The sequence below is a fragment of the Dromaius novaehollandiae genome, chromosome 2 (genome assembly GCF_036370855.1).
Source record: "Dromaius novaehollandiae isolate bDroNov1 chromosome 2, bDroNov1.hap1, whole genome shotgun sequence".
NCBI classification, from domain to species: domain Eukaryota; kingdom Metazoa; phylum Chordata; class Aves; order Casuariiformes; family Dromaiidae; genus Dromaius; species Dromaius novaehollandiae.
This window is the reverse complement of record NC_088099.1, coordinates 18,809,908-18,836,832: the sequence shown is the minus strand read 5'-3', so window position 1 is coordinate 18,836,832 and position 26,925 is coordinate 18,809,908. Positions and strand designations below refer to the sequence as shown.

General features: G+C 36.0%; 2 protein-coding genes across 10 annotated transcripts in view; one reads left to right on the top strand and one right to left on the bottom strand.

Moving 5' to 3' along the window:
* Window positions 1-14,506, top strand: part of ACBD5 (acyl-CoA binding domain containing 5) — a 31,247-nt gene extending 16,741 nt beyond the window's left edge. For all 4 annotated transcript variants that reach the window (XM_064505885.1, XM_064505883.1, XM_064505884.1 and 1 more), the window contains 8 exons: window positions 1,410-1,547; window positions 2,317-2,517; window positions 3,227-3,333; window positions 5,353-5,629; window positions 6,956-7,155; window positions 8,821-8,871; window positions 9,184-9,293; window positions 12,472-14,506. In XM_064505885.1, the coding sequence (XP_064361955.1) occupies window positions 1,410-1,547; window positions 2,317-2,517; window positions 3,227-3,333; window positions 5,353-5,629; window positions 6,956-7,155; window positions 8,821-8,871; window positions 9,184-9,293; window positions 12,472-12,484 (1,097 nt within the window). In that variant the 3' untranslated portion in view covers window positions 12,485-14,506. The remainder of the gene's footprint in view (window positions 1-1,409; window positions 1,548-2,316; window positions 2,518-3,226; window positions 3,334-5,352; window positions 5,630-6,955; window positions 7,156-8,820; window positions 8,872-9,183; window positions 9,294-12,471) is intronic.
* The window catches only part of MASTL (microtubule associated serine/threonine kinase like), a 28,366-nt gene continuing 13,443 nt past the window's right edge, over window positions 12,003-26,925 (bottom strand). For 4 of the 6 annotated variants that reach the window (XM_026101573.2, XM_026101571.2, XM_064505881.1 and 1 more), the window contains 4 exons: window positions 25,346-25,484; window positions 21,943-22,056; window positions 21,754-21,855; window positions 15,996-19,385 (listed from right to left, as the gene is read on the bottom strand). In XM_026101573.2, the coding sequence (XP_025957358.1) occupies window positions 19,228-19,385; window positions 21,754-21,855; window positions 21,943-22,056; window positions 25,346-25,484 (513 nt within the window). In that variant the 3' untranslated portion in view covers window positions 15,996-19,227. Of the gene's footprint in view, window positions 12,194-14,667; window positions 14,736-15,995; window positions 19,386-21,753; window positions 21,856-21,942; window positions 22,057-25,345; window positions 25,485-26,925 lie in introns of those variants that run through there. The other 2 variants (XR_003259383.2, XR_003259384.2) reach the window with 2 other exon arrangements.

Below are 26,925 nucleotides of genomic sequence, written 5' to 3'. Positions count from 1 at the left end.
TGATGCAGGGTGCCCACAGAGACCCTATCTCACAGTAAAACTAAAGTGATCCAGATATTTAACATATTAATTAGGTCTATGGAAAAAGTAAAGTTATTTTGTGTAGGTGGGGTTTTTTGTTTGTTTGTTTTAAAGCAGTACGGATAAGCCTTAAAACTAGGAGAATGTGAGAAGGCAGCTTGCCCCTCTTCATTGCCAGATTTAAAGTAGAAAACCTTTAACACTAAATTATCACTTAGCAAAGAAAGTAGCAGAGCTGTTTTAGCAACTCCAGTATAAATGAATATTATTTTGCTGTTTAATGTGAAGCCTAAATGTAAAAATTTACCTTGTCAGAACCTCCAAAGATTATGTAAAAATTGTGCAGATGGAATGCTGCGATGACTATTAAAATGGACAGAGTTCAGCCTTGTAGCCAACAAGTAAAATGTGCGAGTATCCCATTGTAACTGTCCTGTTTGTACATTAGTCAATCTATGCTAATGTACAAGGTTTAAATAATCACCAGTATGTATATAGACTTTTTTTTTAATATGGTGATAGAATTGTCCCTTAAATTTTCAGTAGTTTTTAAAGAAATTTTACCTTACAATTCTTTGTACAGTGAATAATTGTTTGTTGTGATATGTGATCCTTGAAGTGATCACAGAAATGGAAAACACAGATTTAGCAGTTGCTTTGTATTCTCTTACATGTTTATTTCAAGGAGACTTGTTTTTTTTTAATATTTATGTAATTAGACATGCAAACAAAGGCTCAGTGTATATATTTCATCTTATTTTCACTGAAATCTGTGCATATGCATTTATTTTGGTATGTACTTTTCCAGATAAAGATCTGTATAAACTTAAATTTTATTACCACGTTCTGTGTCTGCTTAAATTGCTGCAGGAGAATAATGCATAGGATATTGTGTTTCCCCTCCTCAGACTCCTATTACTCACATAATTGAATAGGGTGTTTCAAAATTTACCTTTGAGTTGAGAGCAGTTTTGAAGCATTTCGGCCCAAAAGAGAACATTCTGTATGAATGTTGCATCCTAGGTTTAAAATAAAATGGCCCCTTCAATCCTAGGTAAAATAGTAATCCAACTTTGCCATAAATATAGGTAATAATCTTAATCTGGGACTTTGTAGTGAAAGCAACCTGCTGTCTCTTTCAGTTGTCTTCCTGAGAAACACTGAGGATCTGTTTGCCAGTAGTTAGGCATTTTGTGGTGAGCCACAAAGGAGAAATATTAACAATAATTAAGGAAGAACTTACAGAATTAAGCTGGCATTATTTGGTATATTTTCTAATAGGAGAATACTTTTGTAGAATTAGTGACTGGTGCTTTGGGGGTGGGGGGTTGTACCTTTTTTGGTTTAATATATAAATATCTTTTTGTCCCCTTTGAATGTTTGCTTAGATCTTAGTAATGTCATGACTTCCACTCCAAATATAAAGGCTGTGAATGGGAAAGCTGAAAGTAGTGATAGTGGAGCTGAATCAGAAGAAGAAGGGTTTCGTGAAGAAGAAGAAAAAGAGCTACAGCTAAATGGAAAGGGTATGTTTTCTAGACTTGGACCAACATTTCTTTCAAGCTTGCTCGTACTCATCTAAGTGGCAGAAAATCCTGAAGAATCATGAATGCTCTACTTCTTTAGGAGAATTTTATGTAAACACACATAGATATGTTTGAAAAATGGAAACATCTCAGCCTACGTTAAAAGACTAGGACAAATTTGTGAGCTATCCCATACAGAAAAATTTTGATTCATGTAGGAAGTCCTGTTAGTATGTTAGCTCAAAGTCTACTGCGTACCCTGTATTGTTTTGGTTTTTGTTGCGAGTGTTGTTTGTAGGAGTTGTGAATGGATGCATGGGATGAAACAAGAGAATTAAAAGTCACATTTGTTTTCTTCAGAGAAAGTAAAACAGAACTTTTGATGAGATTTGCTTAGGGGGTTCATAAAGAGTTTTAAGAAAATATCAGTCTCAAATGGAAACAAAATGAAATTATGCTTTTAGAATGCTGCACAGTTTTTTTTTTTTTTCCCCTCCAAGGACATTATGGTAATTCTTTAATTTATCAGTGAGACATGCAGTGGATTTGCTTACTTATGTTTTAAATATCATTCCCTCATTTTGCAAAATAAAAAAATGTATTTACACTTTTTACAAGAACAGAACTATCCCTATGAATGTAAATCTCGCTGAATTTTTATATTTTGTTCTGCAGATACATATAGCCCATCAGAAGGTTAGGTACATGAAGAAAGGTAGGTGCCTAATAGCTCAAAACATATTTGCAATGTTTTCTTGTTCTTTTACAGAATACAAGAATGAGAAGCCAGACTCGGCAGCTGCTAAGGATTTGGAAAGTATTGTCACTAATGGCTGTTACAAGGACAGCTTTATACCAGATACACAGAATGGCATCCAGACCAAATCTGCCCTGAATGGCGTGAATGTGGAGGAAGAAATAAAGAAAACAGAACAAAGCCTAGAACTAGCTAATAACACTGCTTACCAAGGTATTGTCCTTGCAAGACTATGTTGTAACTTTTGTATGTTTTGCTTGGAAAATATTGCTTCTGTTGAAAGCTTAATCCTGGGATTCAGAGACAAGCAATCATGTCTTCTATTTATAGAATCCTGAAGAATACTCAAATATTAATAAAATGTAATAGCAATATAAAATAAGGTTTTAAAATAGTGGGGGGTTTTTTTCAGAAAAGAGATGAATTCAAGAGAGGGAGGCCAAATACACAGAAGTGCAATTGCTTTATTCTAAAATCATTATGTTAGACGTGCAAATACTGTTTGCATTTGAAAGCTAGTCTGTAATGAAATAAAAATCACTAACATCTGTATTTGTCATTCCCAAAGATTGTGCATATTATAAATGTCTGGTTGGTGAAAATGATGTCTAAATACATCATTTTAGAACCAGTTGATAACTTAAGGCAAAACTGCTCTCTGCTGAGATTAGGAAGGAGAGCAGAATGAGCAAGGTAGAATTAAATTTTTCATCTTATAAAACAAACATCAAGATGAGGTTTAGTTTTCCCATTAGTAAAAGTTTTATAAAATATTTGTATTAATATAACCTCTTTATTCTTAATTTAACTTTAGAACGGTAATGGTAGATGAAGCTCATTTAGATATTTTAACTCATTGCTTTACTCTTTGCCAGGATTGGCTTATTTAGAAAGCATGTGTGCATACCTCCTTTACATACAGGTGCAAATGAAGAGAATACTGAAGAGATCTCAGGAACTCCGCACTTAACTAGTGATTCTGACAGTGAAGTTTATTGTGACTCTATGGAGCAACTTGGACTAGAAGAGGTAAGAGCTTAGTGTTTCTAGTAACATTCTGAAATTGGTAAGTTGATTTTTTAAATACATTCCCATCCATTAGGTGAACTGGGACATGCAGAGGTGAATGAAATAACTCATGTATACTTTTCTCCTGTTCAACCATTTTTTGTTCTTTTTAGTCTTTTATTTATTACATGTGTTCTTTTACAATTTGGTTGCCATGAATCTAAAAGCCTTGAAATTTTTGCCCTCAGATTATTCATGTGAGGGGAAGAGGTGCCAAAAATAACAGCACAAAGAAACTAAGAGCTATATCCACAAATGGATTTAGAGCCTTGCAACATATGTAGGGACCAGATCCAGCTATCCCTAAGAAGCAGTGAAGTGTCTTTGCAAGTGTGTTTTTTGCACTGTCTTCTTCCAGCCTCATGAATCCTGCATTTGTTTCTTAGAATGAATAGAGAGTAAGCCTAAGCAGGTGGCTGGAAAGTAGTCTAGGTCTAAAGAAGTGAGATATGATGGTAATTTCCAGGGACTCGTCTACCTTCTTCAGCTCTAAGATACTTCTGGCTTTTATATGAAAGGTGGGCACCAACTCTGCTGGCTTGATTTTGACTGAATTTGTGCTCCTGTCCATTTTATTAACTGTGATCTTAATTGACCTACTTGCTTGAATCTCTGAAGGAGGTCCAGTTTAAGCATGGACTTTGATTGTACTCAAATACCTAATTTTTTCCTGATTCTGGGGAAGAGTATGTGAATGATGTATGGGCCCAGAAAGTCCGATGAGTACCGTAATGTTGTACCATTCTCTTGTTCAACTGCTTCCTGAGGGTCTAGAGAATTCCTTTTAGTACATCAGAATTTTACCCAGTAGTGAAGCATGTTGGGAAAGGTGACTTGGTAGAAGTGCTGCAAGCTCCATTATGTAGGTGACTTCCCGGTTGTCTTCTGTATCCTTTGAGCTTGTTTGAGACTCTTTAATTAAGGTGGGTGGATAATTTGGCAGATTTCCCAACCTGTGTGAGAAAAGATCCAGTCTTGAACAAAATTACAAATGTTCAGGTAGATGTAAATAAAACCATAAATAGAACTACAGATTGTCTAATTCAAACTAGAAAAAGTTCTGTGAAAAAATTAAGCTGTATTTTTATTGCAAAAGATTCAGCAAATGCAATTTCTTAACCTCTGATCATGTGGGTTTATGGACTGCTATTTGTCAAACAGGATTTTGGCAGCAGTTTCCATTTCTTTGCCCCTTGCTTTGGCTATTTTGGCTTTCTCATGGAGTTACTCTTCAGCTAACTCCAGTCCCCAGTTTGCTTCACCATGTAGTTGTGCAAACGCTTGTCCTTGCACTGAACAGAGTGGTGCTGGTACCACCTTAAGTCAATCCTGTTCTGGAACATGTAGTCGTGACCTTATCAATATGTGTATACCCTCCATTTTTAATATCTTCCTACATACCACAGACTTTGAGAGATGAACTTGATGGGAGGCTATTATGACCTTTATTTATTTATATATTTATTTATTTGAAAGGTGCACGTGCAGCCAGGTAGTTTTGAACAGGTTTGAACAACCTGCAGTCAGTGTAAACACTGCCTACTCAAGTAATACCATATGACTTCTGACAGTGTGGCTCACCAATTTGAGGTAGGATACCTTTTCACTGTCTGTAAGGCCAAGCCAATCATACAAGGAAAAAGTGAGCATTTTCAGATCTTTTCAAATGTTCGGTTTTAGTGATTACTGCATATGACTGTATCTTGAAAATGTCTAAAGTAATTCCTGTGTAGTGTTAAGTGTTACCACTATTTTGAGAGTATTTGCCTCAAATGAGCGGATAACCTTTTCAAATCTGAAAAGGACATTTAGACAATAATGGCTACATTCCGTGGGGAAAATATTGCTCCTGTTAAAAGAAAAGTCTTGATGCTGGGCAAAATATTTTCTTAAAGTGAAAGAAGAGATGATGCTTCTTTCTTTTTATTGATTACCTGTCACATTTTACCGAATTTAATTACTTGCTAATTTAATTTGTAGCCCTTGGAGGTGGTCACATCAGCCAAAGGATCCTTAAAGCGTTCATCCCATTTCTTGGATGTAGATCACAGTCCTCTGTTAGAAAATACAGATTTTCCAGGACATGCTGGCATGACTTATGGGAATCTCCAACTTGGAAATAACATAGAGGGAACAGTTCAAGAAAAAGGTGAAGTCAAGTGTGGAGGAGAAGATGGCAAAGCCAATAATGGGGGGCCTCACAAAGAGAAGAAAGGTGGAGAAAAAGTGGATTTCTATGGTGTCAGAAGAGGAAGAGGTATTGCACATACTGCTTTTATTTTCTCTTGCCTGACTGCCATAAATTACTGGTGCCTGAGAACTGCTTGCCAATACTGACCAGTAACATAGTCATGCTATATGGTGCTTCCATCCTTCACAATAAAAGTAGATGATAAAATCCTGATTCCTGTGGGTAACAGTCAGCTTTTGTATCCAGAGTTTTTATTTCGTTCATAATAATAATGTGAAAGGATATTCTCATGCTAGGGAGAATTTGAATAAGCATTGTGTTTTGGCCTACCTTACACTCTAGCTACTGTTTATGGCACATGTCCTTTTTAGAAATGTAACTTCAAAATGCGCCTGTGCATGAGAAGAGTTTCTTTGCAAGTTACATACCTATTTTTTAAACGCACATGCATTTATACTTCAATGGTGTCTTACTTGAAACCGTGGAACATCTTGGAAATGTATTGCTGACACATTGCTTTCTATATAATTGGAGTGTTAGCCATGCTTTTGAGTGATTCTGATACTGTCTAATATGGTCTTAAAAACCTAAGATGAAACAATCACTTAATAGTCCAGATGTTCCGTATATATTTAACCTCTTTTATATATTTCTGTAACATTTAAATATTTCCATTTAGGAGCAGCACCATATTCCACTCTACTTTTTCTATAAAGTCAAGGATAAAGTTTACTTTTCCTATAGTAAAAAGCCAGAAAGTACTGTATTTATAAATAACATACCTTTTTATATGACACCTTTACATTATCAGATGTAGAAATTAAAATATCCAAAAATAACTCTGATGTCAAAAACTATTATGAAGAACATATTATGGGACTGGACACTATTTTAGCCCTTTCCCCTTCTTTTTTGTTTTACTAATGTTTGCTACTTGCAAGCAGAAACAGGTTAGCTGTATAAAGTTTAAAGGAGTATAGTACGTTTCAAACAACTGTCTTCTTACCGCTCTATTCCAATGTCCTTTGTATTCCAGCTGGAGAATCTCCCAAACTAAAAACGTTCCTGCCCTTGATAATAAGACAGCTCTCACTTTCTTTTTATTAGGATAGAAGTTACTTGATGGGATCTGAATTAATAATTTATTGCTAAATGTTTATGCAATTCTAGGACCTTGAAAGATACTGTTATGCTGATGCTGTAGGGAAACAGCTCAGATGATGTTGTAATAACCTCTTGGTGCTTTTGAACCACCAATAAATATAGCCTGTGATTAGAAGTGCTGAACTCAGTGGGGGAGGGAGAAAATGATAAAACTGGTAAAAGCAAACATTTTCAACAAAGGTGGTAGCTCATTCTGTGTGTTATATCCGTTTTTCCCCCTCAACATAGGACATAGACTTCAGCCTGTAGGCGATGGTGCACAAGGTGGCCAGATGGGGAGTGGAGGGGATGGAGAGCGCTGGGGATCGGACAGAGGGCCCAGGGGTAGCCTCAATGAGCAGATTGCGGTATTGCTGATGCGGTTACAGGAAGACATGCAGAATGTCCTTCAGAGGTTGCATATGCTGGAGGCAGTTACAGCCTCACAGGTAAAATCCTAGTTGGATTATTCGTTGAAGGTGCTTGATTATACTTTATTAAATTTCCTTGGATATTTTTATGCTTTTTCAAATTAAAATTTCATATTTTGTTAGTATGTAGAGAAATGTCAGTTATGTTTTGTAATTTATTTCAGCTTAAAATTTTACACACAACTGAAAGGTACCTGCTCCCAGGAACACAATTGAGGACTCTTGTATGTGTTAGTAAAAGCATGCATTTTGACCTAGAAATTAACCATATTATTTTGTTGATTTTTGTTGTTAGTCTAATCTCTGTCATACTTGTGGATACATATTATACAGTTGCTATACAGAGATTCCATAGTTAATGATAGAAATATCTACTCCCATATGTTATGTGTTCGACAGTAAATCTCAAAGCATTTTCAAAGGCATTGAGAAATTATCTGAACTTTCCAGATCGGTAAATGTTTGCGGGCAGAACTCCTGAGTCCATTATTCAGTTACAAGCTTGATTCTTCATAGCACTCTTCCCCTCAAAGTAATCTAGTTGTCTTGGAATTTCACATCATATGTACAGGATAAACCAAAGAAGTTTTAAGCAAGCGTAGATTTATATTGATATAGTGTTTCTTTTCCTTCTATTTCAGTGAAAATACTGATATGCTTACTAGTGTGTTTGAGAGAATAAAATGTGCTGTGAATATAGTTAAACCAGCAAACGGTTCTAAAAATGGTTTTGTTTGCCTTGCTGTAGAGGTATATTTTGGATCTCCTTGAGAATTAGAAAGCTGTGCAAAGAGTATCCTATGGGATGCACGTACTCCAAATCTAAGCCAGTCAGAGAAAGGGATATATTAAAGCCGTGATTTTGCTTCATCATAGCTACTGAAGAATCAGTGTTTGGTTTTTTTTGTTTAATCCAGATTATATATGGAGTAGTAAAAGATCTCTTCCCAGAAGTTCATGCTGTATCCTTGTCTGAGGAGAAGCAGGGTCAGGAAGCTTCTAGCTCAAACTTATATTTGGTTAAGAACAACCTAGAAAACAGACTGCTTTGCTTCTGTGAAAGTACCACAATGTGTATGGGAGCAGCCTTGAAAAGTTTCTCGTACTTCTGATTTTCTGGAGTTGCCCAGAAGATGTAGGATGAAGTATTCTTTCCTTTATGTTGTTAGACATGCCTGTAGCTATAGCTCAAGTCACACTAAAACAATGTTTTTTCTCCCTTTATATAGACCAGTTTAAACACTATGCTTGCAAATTTAGCTGTTGGTATTTCTACTGTGGCTTGCAGCTGGTGGGAATTTGAGGAAGCTGAGATGACAACTAGGGCAGGGAAGCCTTGAGAAAGTGTAAAGAAGTCCAGAAAGTGGCACTTACTGATTTTTTTTAACATGTAAAAATGTGATAAATATGTTAAAAAGAGTAATGGACGCATGACGGGTAAGCTGGAAACTAGGTAGTGGAAGGTGGGTTACGTGGGGAGTAGTTCTGGTCTTTAACAAAGTTAAGGAAAAGGTGCTTTCTAGGGATGGGATTATGGGCATTAAGTACTGTTCCTCACATTGTTATAGACAGATTGCAAAGCCTTTGAAAGATGAAGAACTTCATTTTCTCATTTTGTGAAGCAGAAAAATTTTAATCAGTTTCCTTTTTGATCCTTACCAGCCTTGGTTTTTTTCTTTATAGGCAAGATCTGCAACACTACCATCAAATTACCAGCCTGCCTCCTCTGTCAAGGTAAAATATTCGTTTTTATTTTTGTAAAAAAGCAGTGTGAACAGAGAAAAAGATGATGATGAAAATTTTGTATCCAGTTTTCTTAGTATGTGCTTGTTGTCATGTTTCTCCCTGGACTAGAAGATATAAAATAATGTGTCTGAAGAAATTATTTGACAGATGATTCTTGCAATGAAAATTGTTTCTTTCTGCTCTACTTACTAATATTTTCTGCTTTGATATCTGTAGCATTTGAAGAGTTTATGAAGTACATGTGTAGTATTCAATATGAGCGTACAGACTGCTTACTAGAATTTCTTCTGTTTTCCTTAGAAACCATCATGGTGGCCCTTCGAAATTTCTCCTGGTATTTTAGCTTTTGCTATTGTATGGCCATTTATTGCCCAGTGGTTGGTGCATGTATATCTTCAAAGAAAGCGAAGGTAAAGACTTGCATTCAGTAGGGCATGTGTTTCATCTGTTGAAACCAACATGAAATATTCTGTGTTATTTAGAGAGACAGAACATAAAATACTGCCTTTAGGCATAACCATAATGCAAGGATATAGTCTCAATATGGCTTTCACATATATCTGAAACTTTAGGTCAGTATCAAAATGGGGAGCTTGATAATCATTGCTTTTGATGTGTCTGGTTTCCTTGAGGTCTTTATTTCAGGACGTGTCTTGCTTAATGTTCCACTTTTATGTATTAGTGGCTAATAGCTCTGAAGATACCAGGCTAATAAAGCAAATTATATAATGGAATCCTTCCATGACAGGAAGGTGTGTGTTTCAGTCACAAGAAAATCAAGCGAATACTCAAAGAGAAATGCTACAAGCTAGGAGGAGTGCTTTCCATTAGTTTGGAATTACAGGAAGAGACATGGATACTTTTTCTACTCTTGAAAATTCCTCAGCATAAGAAAGTAGTTCTTAATTTGACTCTGTATGTGGCATGCTCAGTAAAGGCTGCTAAGATTGAATTCCTGAAGTGCGATGCAAAATAAATGATTTCAGTTAGTACACTTAAGCACTTGAGGCTGGATGGCTTAGAGGTGTCTCTTTGGCATTCTTTCACCCTCTCACTCCCAGTATCCTCCTGAGCCATTTTCACTGCTTGCTAGACTCCCTAGTTTCCTTGTGCCATGTGAAAATTTTCCCCCTATACAGTCCTTTTTTGAGTCCCATATGTTACCTATTTCATATTTAACATTTACTAGTAACTTGCTACAGTATTTTTGCAATGTCTGCTTTGGCTTCCTTCAGTTGAAGGACAGTTCCACTCTCATCTTACCTATTTCCCAACCTCTCCAAGCATCAGAAGATCAAACAAATGTTCTCTAGTTGTTACATACTTACACCTCACGCCTGACTTTGTTAGCTTAATATGCGCTTACCTTCTGCTCTTAAGCTTTTTTGCCTTTGTATCTGCCTGCAGAGAGTCTGCATATGCGTAGGTCTTACTAGAATTAGCTTAAATTGTTGTAATTTTTTAATATTTGAAAGTTCATGTTAATGGCTTTCTCTCATACAGTAAACTATGCGATGGCAGTAATGGCTTCAAGTCTGCCATGATTCCCTGTCCCAGAGCTGTAACTGGCAGTACTGACATTACTTGCATTGTCTGGTGAAACCAGAGACATCACTATTAAGGCTTTTTAGGTAGTTATACAGGTTTTCCTTTTCTTCTGCACTGATAAATGGAGACGTCCATTTCATCAGCAAGGACAAAGTTCTTTAAAATCAGTACAGTTGTTGTCTTATGTGAAGCTCTTATGTGAAGCTCCTATGAACTTTAATGTTGTTTAGCTCTTAGCTCTGGAATGGCCATGTTTCTCTTTTGTTCATGTATGTTGCTATTGTAAATCTTTTTTGATCCTCTACTCTGACCTCTGTAGCACAAACCACAAGCCTTTCCTGAATCAAATCACAGGTTCAATCTTTTAGGAAGCTTTTAGAAAAACACCCATTCCAGCAATTTTGCTAATAAATTGTCCTAATGGTTCATTTAAGCAATGCTTCATTGCTTAAATGAATAAACAGTACATTATTTTTATTTTGGATTTTTCTAGCTTCAACTTTCATCTGTTGGATTTTCCTAGGTCTTTATCTACTTGGCAGAAAGACCTTGATTTGTTTTCCATGAGTACTTTACTGCTATAACCAGGTCACCTCTTAATCCTCTCTTGCCTAACCTAAACAGATGAAGCAACTGGAATCTCATTTTAAAGTTGTTTTCCAATCCTGTGATTGTTCTGGTGGCTCTTCCCTGAACTTTCCAACGTTTATCAACATCCTTTTTGAGTTTTGGACACCAGGATTGGTACTACAGTCCACTAATAGTAGTAACAGCGCCAGGCATAGAGGCAGCATAACCCCAGGTAGTCCGTATTCTGTTTACTCATTCATGAATTGCACTAAGATGAATATGAACTTCAGGAACAGAAACAACTGAAGAAACTTATGTGTTCTTCAGCCTTTCTCTTTGTTTCTAAAGATACCTTCCTGTAGCCAGGATTTAAGAATTATCTGTTTCCTTCTGTTTCCATTACCTTTCCATCGGGAGTTCCATCTCCTTTAGCAACCGGTAGGAAGAGAAGTGGGTCAGTACACTCAGAACTCGGAGCTAAAACAGGATTGCGAAACAAAGATTCCTTCAACGTTGTCCCATTGCCAGGTCTAGCTTACATGTTGTTAATGTGTTTTAAGCAACAGCTGTACACAAGACATGTATTGACCGTACTACATATTTGTGTGTCTAACAACTTTTGGATATAAAATGCATCAACTGGCCTGGACCAAAACCCAAGAGTCTGTGCTACCATATGAGGTTTTCATATGATGAAGCTGCAGCACCAATGACTCCTGAAATCTCTGCTGCATAATGGAGCAAGTTCTATGAAAGTGGTGGTGAAAAGGTCTTCTGTAGCCTACAGCTGTGTTTAGGGCATGCCACTGGGAAGGGGGAGCTCACCTCACTCGCAGCAACCTCCTGCATGGTGTTCTAGCTGTTCTAGGGCTTGTTTCAAGCCTCCTAACCTGTCTCATTCCTTTATATGGAACTAAATGCTGAAAATTTGGGTACTGATAATTGTAGCCTTCACTGAAGAAAGCTTGAAAACCTTGAATTGTAAATGCTCCAAAACCACATCACACACAAAAAATACATTTTTAATAATGATTGCAAGTTGTTTACATTCAGCTCACGATTTTGGAACATTCAAAGATGATTGCATGTTTTGTGGAGTTGCTGGAAAACAGCTCGTAATTGTTCTGCTGCAAGCTAGCAAACCCTTGATAGGGTCAGGCACTGTTCTTCTTTACCACAAACTCCTCTTGTCCTGTATTGTTGGAAGCAATAGTAATTAATTTTGTCTGCAGTTCAGAATTCTTCATGTTTTTATTTTTTATTCCTTCTTGTAAGTTGTGCCAGTTCTGTAAACGTAGATTGTTTGTTAACTTAAGAGGGCAAATTTTAGGGTGTCTCAAAGCAGTGTTGAACTTAATAGATTAGAAATCATTCCCATTTAAACTTAGCTGATTTCAAATGTTTAGCCAAATGAAAAATCATCTCATATGTGAAGGTACATTTAACTAATTTATTTGATTCTTCTTCCAGAAAACTGAACTGAGAATTTATGACTTTGCTTAAAGGCTACTAGAACTAGAAGGCCCTGGAAAGTGAAGGAATTCTGACTTCTCGTAGAACCTCAGGATCTGGGATGATGTTCCTTCTGTTATAGTAATATTTTGTACTACCTTTGAGCGAAACATTTAAGGACTAACATTACTGATACTTGAATGATTCACTGCTCCTAGGTTACAAATAAAATAAATTTAATTCCATCCTTAAAACCCCCTGAACAATAATTATTTTGGAATGTGCTTGTGGATGGGCCTTCAGTAATTTCTGGTTTTGCTGATGTCAGATAATGGGGAAAATGTCATCTTTGTAAAAGAAGAAATGGAAAATATGTAAAAATCACTTTAACATAGAAATAATGTTACAATCACAGTATCTCTGCCTGTTTTTCACAGGGCTATGTACTATCAGATGAAAGCAGTAGTGGAGTATGAATTCCATAAACTGTAAGCTGATGGGGGGAAAATACAATATAGCTGTGAGTGGTTCAACTGGTTATTTTTGCTGCTAAACTACTGTGGGCAAGTTTCCTTGTAAATGGGTCAAAAATGAAAGTTGAATGTTTCACTTATCCTTTAAGATTATAAAGGAGTTTAGGGAATTGCTATGTATCTTGCAAGTCAGGACTGTTAATAACAGGGGAACTGTCAAGTATCAGTTTGAAAGCAGTTTGTGGTATAAGGGATCCATCTAAAAAGGCTGCACCTTATAATATTTTTAACTTTGATAATTGTATTCTTGATGACAACACCTTGTTTTAAGTGAAATATATAGTTAATGTACAAGGTGCTTTAAATTGAGATAAAAACTAGCTCTGTCACAATATCTCTAAATTTTAGAAAGCTCAGCATATTTAAGTTTTCTATTGTCAGTTTATGTCAAATTAAAATAAGATCTTATCTAGTCCTAATCTATTGTGGACTTTTCCCACTCATTTTAAGAAAAAATCAGTTCCTGTGTTTCTCTCTTATCTTTCTACTTCTTTGCAAAACAAAATTTTTAAGCTAATTTTGGTGCTGATTCTTTTTCTTTCACAGAGTATTTATTAACCAATATGCAGATAAATGTACAGCCTTGTGAAGTCTGCTTAGTCAAAAAGCATGCTTTACAGTTAGTTTTTAAATGCATATGTAAGTTATCTAAATCTCTGGAAAATGGAAGTGCATTTAATACTAGTTTTCTGTCAAATTTAAGACATTCATTTACTATGAGTAATTACATCATGCTATAACCTGTGCTTAAAGTTTGAGTATTTAAAAATGACCCCATATTCTTTATGTGCTTTCATTTTTCAGCCAGAATAAATATTACAAATTATTCTTGAGGAAAGTAAGTTATTTTTTGTCCTTCCTGAAATTTTTTTATAGCTTGGAGAGCATTTTTCATATAAGCTATACTGTATAAAAATGTAAGACTGAATTTAATGTCTGTGATTACTAGAGCAATTTTAATCTTGTTTTCAGTTCAGTGTTTTTTCTTTTTTTAAAGAGTGATTTTTCCCTCTTCTGATTTTCTTTGTTGTAAAACTGAATTAAAAAATTCAATAACCAGAACATCTTTGAAGACTCTGCAACAATCTGATGGTTTGATGTGCCAGCAGTCAGTTCTGGCCCAAGATACCCTGAAAACTCAGGTTTGAACAAAGCTGGTGTTGTAATGGAAGTTCTACTATCATCTAAAGCCATTGTGCCTGTTGCTTAAAGTTCCTCGAGTGACTGACTTTAATATCATGAAATGATAGAAATTATTAGAGGAAGGATATTTTAGCTTAAATATGATTTAACCCCCCACACACACACAAAAGTATGGCAGCATGTCTGATGACAGGAAGCAGCACTACAGAATGCCTTTCCCAATTCCTAACAATAATACATGCAGGTATCTAGCTTTTAGAGATACAGACATTCCCAAAGGTACTTAACTGTTAGCTTCCCAGTGAAATAAATGCAGGTATGTGTTATCTTTGTTTATTTATTAATGTTTCAATAAATCAATCCTTTAATATTCTGTATTTAATTATTTCTGTATTTAATCTTGAATTTTCTTATTGTTTAGTAAAGGCAGCACACTGATGCTTTAGCTGTATAGAAGAACATGCTAGCTACATTATGAAGAAGCAGCCACAATCTTAAAGCTGTAATATAAAGCAACATTGCTTTCATAGCCATTTACCTGTAACTTGTATACAACTGGGCTTTAGCTGGTATAGGTATCTCACACTCAGGATGACATGTGGCCTGCTGAAAATTGAACAGATTTCTAATTAGCTGATATTTCTTCTTAAAGGGTAAGAAAAGTTACTTCCATCATTTGCTAGAGTACAAAGAGACACAGCTTAACTTAGAGACAATGGTGTAAACATCATTGGGGCTGAGAATGGGAGTATGTTGCTCCAGCTGGTGCTCTCCTCAGAAGGGCTGCTGACAGTTAGAACACAGCTTTCAGTAGCACTGGGAGCATCCAGGCTGAGCTCCAGATCACATCTGAAGCCTGTCTCCAGCTAGTTTCATTCAGTGAATCAAGCTTCCTCTCAAAGTAGGTAATGTAGGTTTGCTTTGGATGAAGCCATATCAAAGACCCTCCCAATGCTCATGGCTTTTCAGTTACCTGGAACAGCTAGTCTGAGGTGGGTGGGGGCACCTGTTAGATTCTCAGCACCAGCTCTTCCTCCCTCCTGCTCCAGTCCTCTTGCAGTGCAGGAAGCACTGCAGGAGACAGAGCCACTGTCCTGTGACTCATTCTGGTAACTGCACAGCAGCAGATTGGTAGCAGAGATTACAGAGTATCTGAGGTCTCCTTGCTCTCCTCCCCTTAATATGCAAGCATAGCTTGTAATAGGGATTGCAGGGGGTAGATAGCAAGCCATGAACTGAAGTGCTTTCAGGACTGTGATACAAGGAAAAACTTACAAAATTAAACTTCAGTAAGCATCTCTGAGAAGGACAGCTGCAACAGACACAGCCACTTTCTATTCCTTAACAGCAAGAGGGGTAAGTACTTCCTTATCCTTACTAAGGTTCTGCATATCTTTCCCTCATTATTTTGTGATCACCATGTTTATGCTATTACTGACTGAAAAAGCAACAGAGATAGTGATACTTAAGGAATACAGTATTACATCAGGAGGTTTTGATCTGTGGACAACAGGAAAAATTTTGAAGAGATACTAGTACATGCAGATAATACCACTGAGTTCAGCACAGGAACTCTGCAAGCTCAACCCATAAAATTCAGAAGCTGCAGAAAGTCTTTCATTCTTTCCATACAATGGGAATGCTTTAGATAAGCTGTTCACACACTGCACAGTGAAAACTTTGTTTCTACTTTAATAGTATTTCCTTATCTATAATCAGAACCATTTCTTAAGGGAAGAACAGTATTCCCCCTTCCCCCCCCCCCCCCATTATAGAATAACATGTTTAAATTAAGACAGGGTCAAAAAGAAGAAAACCAACCCTGGTGACCTAATACTAAGTCAAAAATACAGCAGTAGGCTATGGCAAGATTGCAGTGTTTATTTATTTATTTTTTAATATAGGACAGTGCAAAGTATATTTTTAGAAAAGCTAACAGATAGCAAAAGAATACAGTTTACTGGAAGTGACCATAGGTAAACCCTGATCATACTGAGACTGGAACCTAATAGCTCAAGAACACACATCAACATTTCAGCATCTTCATCTCCAAACCCTGTGTGACACATAGGCAAGTATAACAGCAAGTTAGAGGTAGTGACAGTTGTCTGAGACACAGCTACTGCTGTAGAAGGAAGCATGCCAGTTACTGATTTTACAGCTTTTAGCACACTTCTGCCCAGGTAACAGCAGATAAACTGCCCCCCGCCCCAGGATAACATGGAAGCTACAGCATTTATATGTAGGTTATGCACATGAAAACCAAAACAAAACAGGTCACAGCTGGCTGCTGAGTGATACTCCACAGCTGTAGTTGACTACTAACAGGAAGCAGCTTTAATCATCTGCAGCTACTACATTTGATTATTTTTTTTGTATTTTTCCCTATATTGTCTTTCAGGTTGAGCATCAATACCATATTTTGCCCCCCACCTGAGTTAACAAGGAGGCTCTTTGAGACAGATTATGTTGAAGAATAAAGCTAAGACATTTTTTAGAAAAATCAATCAACATGTAATACTAAACTCTGCTTGCTATCATCAGGATAAAAACAAGATATTGAATAGAATGGGGTATAATAAGTCTTCAGTGCTAACTGTGCCAAATTTAACCAAAGTCAGCCATAGACAGCACTGTACACATGCTGCAGTGGTAACAGTTTACATTAGGCATTCTGATGGGGCAGCTGGCTTATATATAGTTCTGTAGTATTTGTTTTTGTATTGCATCATAAAACTATGGTAGAAGAACCATGATTTTCTGGAAGGTTTGAGGTTGTTAGAACTAAATAAGTTACGAAGATTCTTTCTGCCTAATGCTTCTGTATACTATCATCTCTAGTTCTGTGTAACTATGCTAACATTAGATTACTTAAAAGTCATCAGACCTTTCAGTAGTTCTGTAGTTCATTGTGATAAGTTAAAAAAAGTTATAAATAAAAACTTGCTTGATCCTCGCAGCTGATTAAGAAAAAAAATAATTGTAGAAGTCTGACATTTTGAAGATAAATAGCCACTAACTCCTTGAAATAATTCTTAATCATAATGTGAATGCATTCTACTGCAAAATGGGAAATGTTGTAACCAGCCGTAAGCTACTGAACACAACAGTCTTGGTGTTAAATTTACATCATTTCCTAGCATGTTTTTATAGAGGATTTTCCTTAGTGTGAAACTGACATTCTCATAAGACTAGTCTTTTTTCTAAACAATATTGCTACAAATGTAAAAATTAATTGCTTAAAATACCTGCGATTATTTCAATTAAAGTATTAATTTTTGTTGGAGTTCAGTACATTCCAAGTACACAAAGGAGAAGTCTGTATTTTTAAAATAAAGTTATGCTAAAGAACTTCTGTTCATATCTTCTATCGATCATGCTTCTGTAATGTTACATGCAGTTCTTTACTCATTTTTTTCCATGTAGCATTAAACTCAATAAGTTTAGAAGCTTTCAGAAATTGAAGCCCTTAGTGAAGGGAGTAAAAGTTACAAATGTCTTGCAACTTTCCAAAATTCTATTTCAGTATGCTGAATCCCAGCTCTACGTCAATGTATGCAGTAACACAAGCATTCTGAACTGTTGGTAATTAGCTCTCTTTTGTCCAAGAAATCTTAGGACTTTTTCCACTCCCTTCCTGATTCTTTCTTAGCTATCTGAAAGGACAAGCAGGAAATCGAGGGAACAGTGTTTACTCAGAATTCCATTCACTAAATCTTGTGTTCCAGGAAGCTGGGCAACGAAGGGACAACTCATTCTCCTGGTCATGAAATGTCAATTCATGAAACAGTCTGAAAAGTCAGTTGACAAAAGTCACAAGCAAAATGCTAGGCTTCTGGCATAAAGCCACTGGGGCTGGCACCACCATCCAGCATGCGTGAACTTTTAACTAACAAGTACAAACCTGAAAAATAAAAATCTTCAATAAGCCAGCTGAGAAAGATACCTATGCAGGAAAAAAAAACACTATTAAAAGACGACAATTTAATCAGTATTAGCTGCAACAAACCTTTAAAATCTAGCCCCCATGCAAATTTTTTCATGTTGCATTTTTGAAGTATAAATACATTTTCCCCTAATTAGAAAGTATAATACTGAAAATATACTTAAAACTCAGGTTCTAGTGAAATCTAGTTGTGAATTTACAATAGACTGTTAACTTGCTATACATTATAGTCTTTAATATATAGCAGCTTCAATGTCAATAATAATACTTCACCTATTAGCCAACACTCAGATGATTTTTTTTGTTTTCTAACATCTGACATAAGAAAGAATGCAAACACACATACTCAGTGTTTTCTATTTAAAACAAGTAATTGCTAAAATGTGCACTGCTCAAGTCCATCCTCCTACAGCATGTTCTCAGTGGTTACAATACAACAATTTCAACAAAGTATCTGACTAATAGAATTGCCCCAAGTTTTCTTTCCTTACCCCATTGGTCTAGGAAAGGATGACAGGCAGTAGAACTATTGGCAGTCTTCACAACACTGACAGGACATGTACTGCTGAGTTAACTTTGAACAACACTGCCTGTCTTAACCCTTCTTGGAATAAGATAAACAGAGAAGATGTTTCAACAGTGTGTTAAGACTTCAGTTTCCCATCATGAATGGGAACATCAGTTTTGCACAAGGGATATATATTCAAATTGGTTCCAAAGGACTACTCCCAAATGAGATTACGCTGAACCACAGGTAGGTAAGTTGTATTTAAAGCAATTAGCATGCATGTACATCCTTTCCCTATTACATTTAAAGTAAAATAGTTCCCTACCTCCTAACTGGTTACACATCCCTTAAACAAACAAGAGAACAATCTTTTGCCAAGTAAAGTGTTACTAACTAAAAAAAATACAGCACTCCAGCCTCTCAGTAAGGTGCAGTAAGTGAGATAAATAAGTAGTAGCATAAAGGCACTTGATACCAAGTTTTGTACAGTAGTTTCACTTTAGAATAAAGGAAACAATAATAAAAGCAGATTGATCACTTAAAACACTCTATATTTGTCAAGAAAACTTAGTAAGACCAAACTAGTGTTATTGGACAACCTATAAGTGTGCAAAAACCATGGAGCAAGTTCACTTATCTTGATGCTATAAACTAAATCCAGACACAGTCAGGTGCTGAGCGTTATTCCTAGCTTCAAAATAAGAGGTATCAGTTTCATCATCTGGCTGAGGTATAAAAGGCATAGTTTGATGCTGTAGATTGTCCCAGTCTACACCATGAAAGAGGGGATGATGTTTCAGTTCTGAAACAGAAGTTTATACAAGCATTAGGAGCTTCCTTCTGTCCAGGCCCCACAGTCACTTTGTTCACTTGATGAAAAATTGTCACTTGCTTTGTTGTTTTACTTTTTGGAAAGCCCAAGCCCAATTGCAATTAGGCTGTAATTATCCCCAATCTCAGTGAGACCAAACTATTGTCATACCAACTAACTTTCTTCCTCCTGCTGGAGATCCTATTCTACACAACTCATATACCAGATCAGAGATACCTAGGGGCTGTCACAGAAAAGAGACATTTTTCATGATTAGGCACCACAGACATTTTAAACAAAGTCTGTTTGTATTTTTTGTCAAAACCCTCAGTTGAGTGAGGACGTACAGAAGTCACTGCAACCTTCCTCCATCCCAGGGCACCTGCCCTTTGCTGGCCAGACTGTTCCATCAGCTTCGTATAGCCCCTAATATCATCCCCTTTTCCTACCACCAGATACAGAGGTTAAAAACCACCTATGGTCAAATTACCACAGACCATCAGGTTCCTTCTTCCCAGCTACTGGAGGCAGGATAACCAATCAAGCTGTAATCTTTTGACTCTAGAATTTCGCTGTCCTGTCCATTTGGACCAGAAGACTTCCTGGCATGTAGTATCTGATGATCTGATTTTTGATCATGAAACATCATTCTGATGAAAGTCACTTTGTTGCTTTGAATGAATCCAAGAAAGCAAATTTTCAGCTGAGTGGGATAAAAACCTACATTTTTATCACCTGCAGCACAGAAACCAGAAGCTAACTGAAAGAATGATAGGAAGAGCAAGAATTACATGTAGAGGTACAGGGAAGCTGGTCCAAGACAGTCACTACAAATTTGAATTCTAAGACATTAGAACTTGTTTATCATTTTTACATTTCCCAGTCAAATAATCCAATGTAACATTAACATTTGGGGCAAAAGACAAGAAAGCAGAGGGCTAGCCTTCTAACTCCTAATAGTTTAAACTACTATACATGCAGCAGGACACAATGCATACATCCACTATATGCCTAAGTCGCAGATCTGCACTTAAAAAGAGAATTCTCAAGTACTGTCTTCAGCTGAAAGATGAGCAGACTGCACCTTCTTTTACAAAGAAGTATGGATCTATGCCATAGCTGGCAATCAGCTCCTGTCCACATCTCTGTCAAAAAAACCCCCTTGAGACACAAGTGTTCTCTGCCAAGTGCTGCTTGTAAATTTCTGTCACCTGGACATAAACAGCTAACAGAAGCACACCACTGGGATGTGACAAATTTCTCAGCAACTTAGACTTCATGCTGGAGAAAGAGGAGAGCAAGAATGTGTGCACATGTGTGTGTTTAGGGGTGGAGGGAGACAAGGATGGACAATGTGATGGAGACTTAACTACAATGGAAGAAAACCTAATGGCTGTCATGAAACCAACTCATTCAACTTCCTAAAACTTCAGACTGGAAAAAAATATTATGTCGAGTTCAAATTGCTATGAATCGCAGGTAATTAGATTTTTACTCTATTACACAAGTTATTGCCCTTACTATTGGGTTTAACTAAAGCACCCTCAAAGTAAGACATTAGATGCTTTTTGAAAGACATTAAAAAGCCAAAGAATTCCCTACTGACATCATGAGCCGCACTTATAAATGTGTGCCTTCTCTAATTTGAATTGGCCTAGTTTCATCCTCTAGCCTTTGATCTCTTTATGAGCAATCACTTGCATAATAATTTCCTTATCTAATGATCTCTCAGGCAGGTTTTTATCTTAAAGATTTCTCCCTGTTTTTCCAAACTATCTCACCCAGTGAATTTCCTTCCATGTTATTAAACTTTATGAAATACAGTCCCTATTATGACAGCAAGGAAGCCTAAGTCCCTCTATAAGAGAAAAGCCTATATATACACTTTGTAAAGTACTCCCACTAGCTCTGTGTTCTCTCTACATACAGCGTAGAGAGGCAGATTCCTAAAATAGTTCCTTTGAATTGTCCTCTGTAGGAGGCTTCCTCTTCCAAGCTACAGAGACCTTGATTATATGCCTAAAATGATGCCAAGATGTCCTGAACGTCAGTTACAAGAATTGGTTAATAAAGTAAACTTTGGTATGTCAGATATCAAACACTACACATTCATAGCAAAAAGTGTTAAGGTAAAAAAAAAAAAAAAAAAAAAAAAAAAAAAGTTCAGTATCTGCTCTTTTAAAAGAAGAAACTAAAACCCTGTCACAAGAAGTACAGCAAATACAATAACTTGCTAAGTGTTCTGACACTATATATGGAGCCTAAATAGGCATTAAAATTTATTAGTCCAAGTTTTAGGAGGACAACACTTTGAAATTTTCAAAGTGCAAAGAACACAAGAAATAAGTTCAATACTAACCCTTCAGTCCAGCTCTCTTAGTACTGTCAATTGTTAAAAGAATATCTATTGCATTTTCGGCATGATCAGACAGCTTTTCTTCACCCTCAGGCCAGGGAATATCTATGGACAAAGATGCAAGTGAGTAACTCAAACCATTCAACAAACTTTGTAATAAAGATGCTTCCCCTTATTACTGAAACAGATTACCTCTTTTCAAAATATTTTGGAAGACCTGTGTTGGTGTTTCATCGTTAAAAGGTGGAATTCCAGTTAGAAACTCAAACAGACAAACTCCAAGAGCCCACCAGTCTACAGCAGAACCTGAATAGGAGAAATCCAGGCCATTACAATAAAACAAAGTTGCTTAATAAACGTTGTATTTGTCATACATAATGGTATTTGCAAACATTTGAAGATTAGGCATGGCAAAAACTGAAAAATGTTTAAATTCTGCAAAATTTCTTGGAAATTAAAGAAGAGAAAAAATAAGTTGTACTTAATAATCACACAGAATATTAAAGATATATGAAGGCTTCCCCCCACTCCCAGTCTGCTCCTTTATGCATTATGAATAGTACCAGGGTTTACTGATAAAAGCTAGGGAGAGTTCTCAAGAACAATCAAATTATCACCTCCTGTCACAAAGAATTCAGGGGTTGTCTTCTTTAAGGGGTTGTTTTGTGACAGTAAACAGTTGTCTAACATCTGCTCTAGAGTTAAGATGAATGCTCCATGTTATAATCCCCTATCTTTCCCTCGGTTCTTTGACAAGACTCCAAGAATTCAAACTATTGAACTTTATTTTCATTCATCTAAGTTTATGTCAAAATATTGAAGAGAGCTTGCAGAGACAAGTCAGCATGTGAGAAACTGGTATTTCCATTGTACTGAAGTTGATTAGTGCAGTTACTGTAGTTACAATGTGTAGTTACTAGCTTTCTCTCCTTTGTTAAATAGCTTTGTTTTTCCAGGTTCCAGCTTTTGCCGAATCTTATTAATCCACTTATAAACAAGCAGGCAAAGCAACCCCAAACACCACTGCATGCATTCTAAGCTTTCTGCATCTTTAAGCCATGCCCACTCCACTGTATGAAGAATGAATGACACTTGCTGCAAAAAAATTTTTTAAACATAATTCAAGTGTAATTTTTTTTTTTGTTTGTTTGTTTGTTTGTTTGTTTGTGTGTGTGTGTGTGTGTGTGTGTGTGTGTGTGTGTGTGTGTGTGTGTGTGTGTGTGTGTACACGCGCGCCTGTATATATGTTACAAATAAAAATATAAAAAAACCTTTAAGTCACCTCAAGTTAGAAAAGCAAATGTTTTCAATCATTTCAAAAAGCCCATTTGACTAAATCCAGGAATGTCTGAAAACTGAACTATACAACTGTAAGTAAAAATAATCCAACACACTTTTAAGCAGCTTTTAACAGCAGTAAGAATGCCCCACCAAGCTAAGCATATCAAAGCAGTGAGGTCACATCCGTTGTTAGATGTACTTGGATGCTCAGATAAAATATTCTTAGCTTTAGCAAAGTCTAAAAAGATCACAACTCCAAACAAAGTAGTAAAACAGGTTTCAGCAGAGATTTTTCCCCCTCGAACTCTAACTAAAGAAGTAGACTAAATCCTACCATATCCCTGCTAAATTATATCTATTAACACACAGCAAGAAACAGAAATACAGGGTCCTGAACATCTGAATCTTGTCACATTCATGAATTGATTCAGACTGACTGCATCAAAGTGAAACAGAGCAATGAGAAAAAATGTCTCTGGTTTATTTCCTATTACAGAAAGGCACCAAGAATAGCATGTGCTGACTTTTCTCCTGAAGTATAAAGCTTAAACGCATGACTTCTGATAGCCTAGTGACAGTGATATTGAAGTTTCCTGGATTTTTTTGGAAGCATCACACATTATTATGTGGAGTGCATATTAGGCATATCTTTCTATATATAGAAATACTGTTAATCAAACATTTTTCTTGGAAATTGTGATCTAATTATACTTTGACTGTTCATAGTTTTACTGAACATGCCTTTTCTGTACAATACAAAGCAAACTCACCAGAGGTCAGAGTCCCTGCATATGAAAAGACAATGAAGTAAGTACATTAGAATTATTGCAAATAACCTAACAAATCTAAACACCAGTAAATATTTTAGGTACAATTCCCTGATTGAAGGCATAGGAATGCAGACTTCTTTTTTAAGCTGGTAGCTCAAGAATAAAACAAAACATTAATGTTAAATATAAATTACAAACAGGAATAAAGACTAGTAATGTCACAAAACTATTTTAAGATTACAGCTACATTTACAAGCAAGTTAAGGACACCAAAAGTATTTAGCGAAAAAAAGTTTTAAGTTTCAAGTCCAGAAAGTCCTGGCTTCATTGGAGGTAATGGGATATTTCTCATTTACTCAAATCAAACCCCAGACCCTCTGAAGTTATCACTGAAGTCCTGAAAACATTTAACAATTGTGTGAAAATCATTTTGCAACTAAGTTTCTTATTCTCTATATAGGATTGATTATATCTACAAAGTGTTACCAAGTTTTAATGTCGGTCAAATAACAAAGATTCCTTAATGAAAATGCAAAACAATAACTAAGTACGTTTAATAATTTTAATCAAGTTACATTCGAATTGTTAAATATATTAATGCATTTTTAGTTAACATAGGTTAGTTATAAACAGCAGAGCTCTACTGTTCCACAGACTAGTGATCATTCCATTTCTCAATGAGGATTCAATAGCAGTATCAACATAACTTTGTTAAGATTATTACCTTTACAAAATACAGAAAATCTAGAAATATGCCTTTTGTGATGCAAGTGAAGTGTGATTATAAATACAACAAACTGACTCAGGGATGCACTGAATTTTTTTTTTAAGGCTCTTGCAAATTAGCAGGAAAATATTTCAGCTTTTTTGTTGACCTCAGTGGAGTTTTTATGCAGAAATAAAGAAATTAATGCACTTCAGTGTTGTGCTATTTTATTTTTTCAAGAAATATTTGATTGCTACCATTGTCCACTTAGATGAAAGATCTTGTCACAATACTTAATAGAAACATTTCACAAAATCGCTTACTTCAAGAATAACTGATTTTAATGCAATTTTGTAAACTGAGCTGACTGCATGTAGCGCTTCAATATCAGTAAGCATGGAATACATTTTGAGAATAATTGGAAGCATTATCCTTTCATACTCAAATTTGACTAAATTAAAAAAAAAAAAAGTCTTTAAGTATATACAGGATGACCAAGCTGTGAATCCTAAGCCATATACAGGTCTCAGGCTGCCTAAGCACAGCTCCTGATGCATTAAATTAGCAGCAGGCAAGACTATGTCAGACAGTCCAAGTCCCTGGTTATGGGGAATAAAATAAAATGTAAGGAGCTGCTGAGACAAACAGCCATCAGTATTGGTAAACACTAGGCACTAGATATTAAAAAAAAAAAAAAAAAAGGAAAAAAAAAAAGAAAAGAAAAGAAAAAATTCACCATCATCCTAACTGAAGTTTTTAGTACTCTACAGACATTTAGAAATGTAAGCACCTGTCACCCTCCAAGTATTTATAAAACTCTATGGTTTGTTGTCCTTACCATGAGGCTTTGTCAAAAGCAGCTCAGGCGCCAGGTAGTCTGGAGTCCCTAGGATGCGTTCACCTTCTACTGGGGCAGCTCCTCTTCTTATACTCTTTGGAGTCCTGTATGGTGTATCAGCATCTCCCTGATGAGGCGTCTTCAAGCATGCAACAAGAGACTTCAGATGTCAAACCAAACCAAACAATCCCCGCTCCCATGCCCAGGTTCAGTAATGGTATAATAACAGTTGAGACTTAGGCTCAAGTCAAGGACATGTTACAAAATGTACATTCCCAAGCACGTGTGAATTGTGATTCCATCTTTATCTCATTATCTTGAAGGTAAATAATGCCTACTCTAAATACACAAGTTATGACTTAAAACAGAAAAAGCACACAACATTCCCTTCCAACTTGGAATCTGAAAAAGCACTTTATTTACTAAAAAGAATTTCAAAATATACTGAATTTTAGCATCAAGTTCTCAATATTAGCCAATATAAAGCAAGTATATATGTCAAATGATGCCTGTAAAATAAGGAGAAACCTGAATATCATTTACTGCATGCCATATATACTTAACAGATATTGAATGAGCTTTTTGTTGTTTAAGCTGTATTCTGGGAGTTGCATAATGCCTGTCCATGAAATTCTGCCCAAGTTAGACTGATGTTACTGTTTACAACTACACAGGCCGTCAGAAAGTAATCAGGGACAAAATTTGAAGACAACATATGCAAACTTGCAAATAGATCAATAAATTCTCACAGTTAATAGGCTGACTGCAATGAAAGATTTCCTGTTATGGCCTACAGATGCTGCTAAAGTATTTGGCAGTTACTTTCATTCTTTATTTTTCAACATACCCTTAATTCCAATGTATCTGGTACAATTTGGTTTCCAACTTTGTCTTCAATGCAGCAGATCAATGCGTGATCACTATATCATACAGGCTACAGAATCCACTAGTAAAACAGTTATCATCTAGCATGATGCTATTTTATGACACACTTAAATATTTCTAAATTCAGACTTGAATAGGAGGATATTTTTTTTAATACACTTTTTAGGGCCAGTCATTTACCTATTTAACAGAAGATAAAGTGCCTATTATCCTGACTCCATTTCAGCTGAATACAAGTTCTGTAGTCAATAAAGTTTTATGGTGAATATAAGCAAGCAATTGAGACAAGAACATCAGAAGAAAAGAAAGACTTTCCCCAAAATACTACTCTGAATGTCCCTTTTTGGTACACAAAATTATTCACTTAGTTACTAATAAGTGTTTTCAGAATTCTCTCTAAAAGCTTTAAATCCTACAACTTGAACTTAAGTAACTGGACAAAGGTTTTGTAAAACTATATTAAAATAAAACAGTAAGCATGGATGGAAAAGTATACCCATACTTTTCCCACATTTAGAGGTCCAATTTATTTTAAGCTAAAACAGTAGGATTTTATTTACTATTAATAGGATTAACACAGTCAAAGCAAAATCCTCATAACAGCAGGCAGCTGTTACTGCTTGCATGTCTTCAGAATATGCTTGTAACTGGCACTTGACAGTACACATCACATCATCAATTCTACCCAGAAGGAA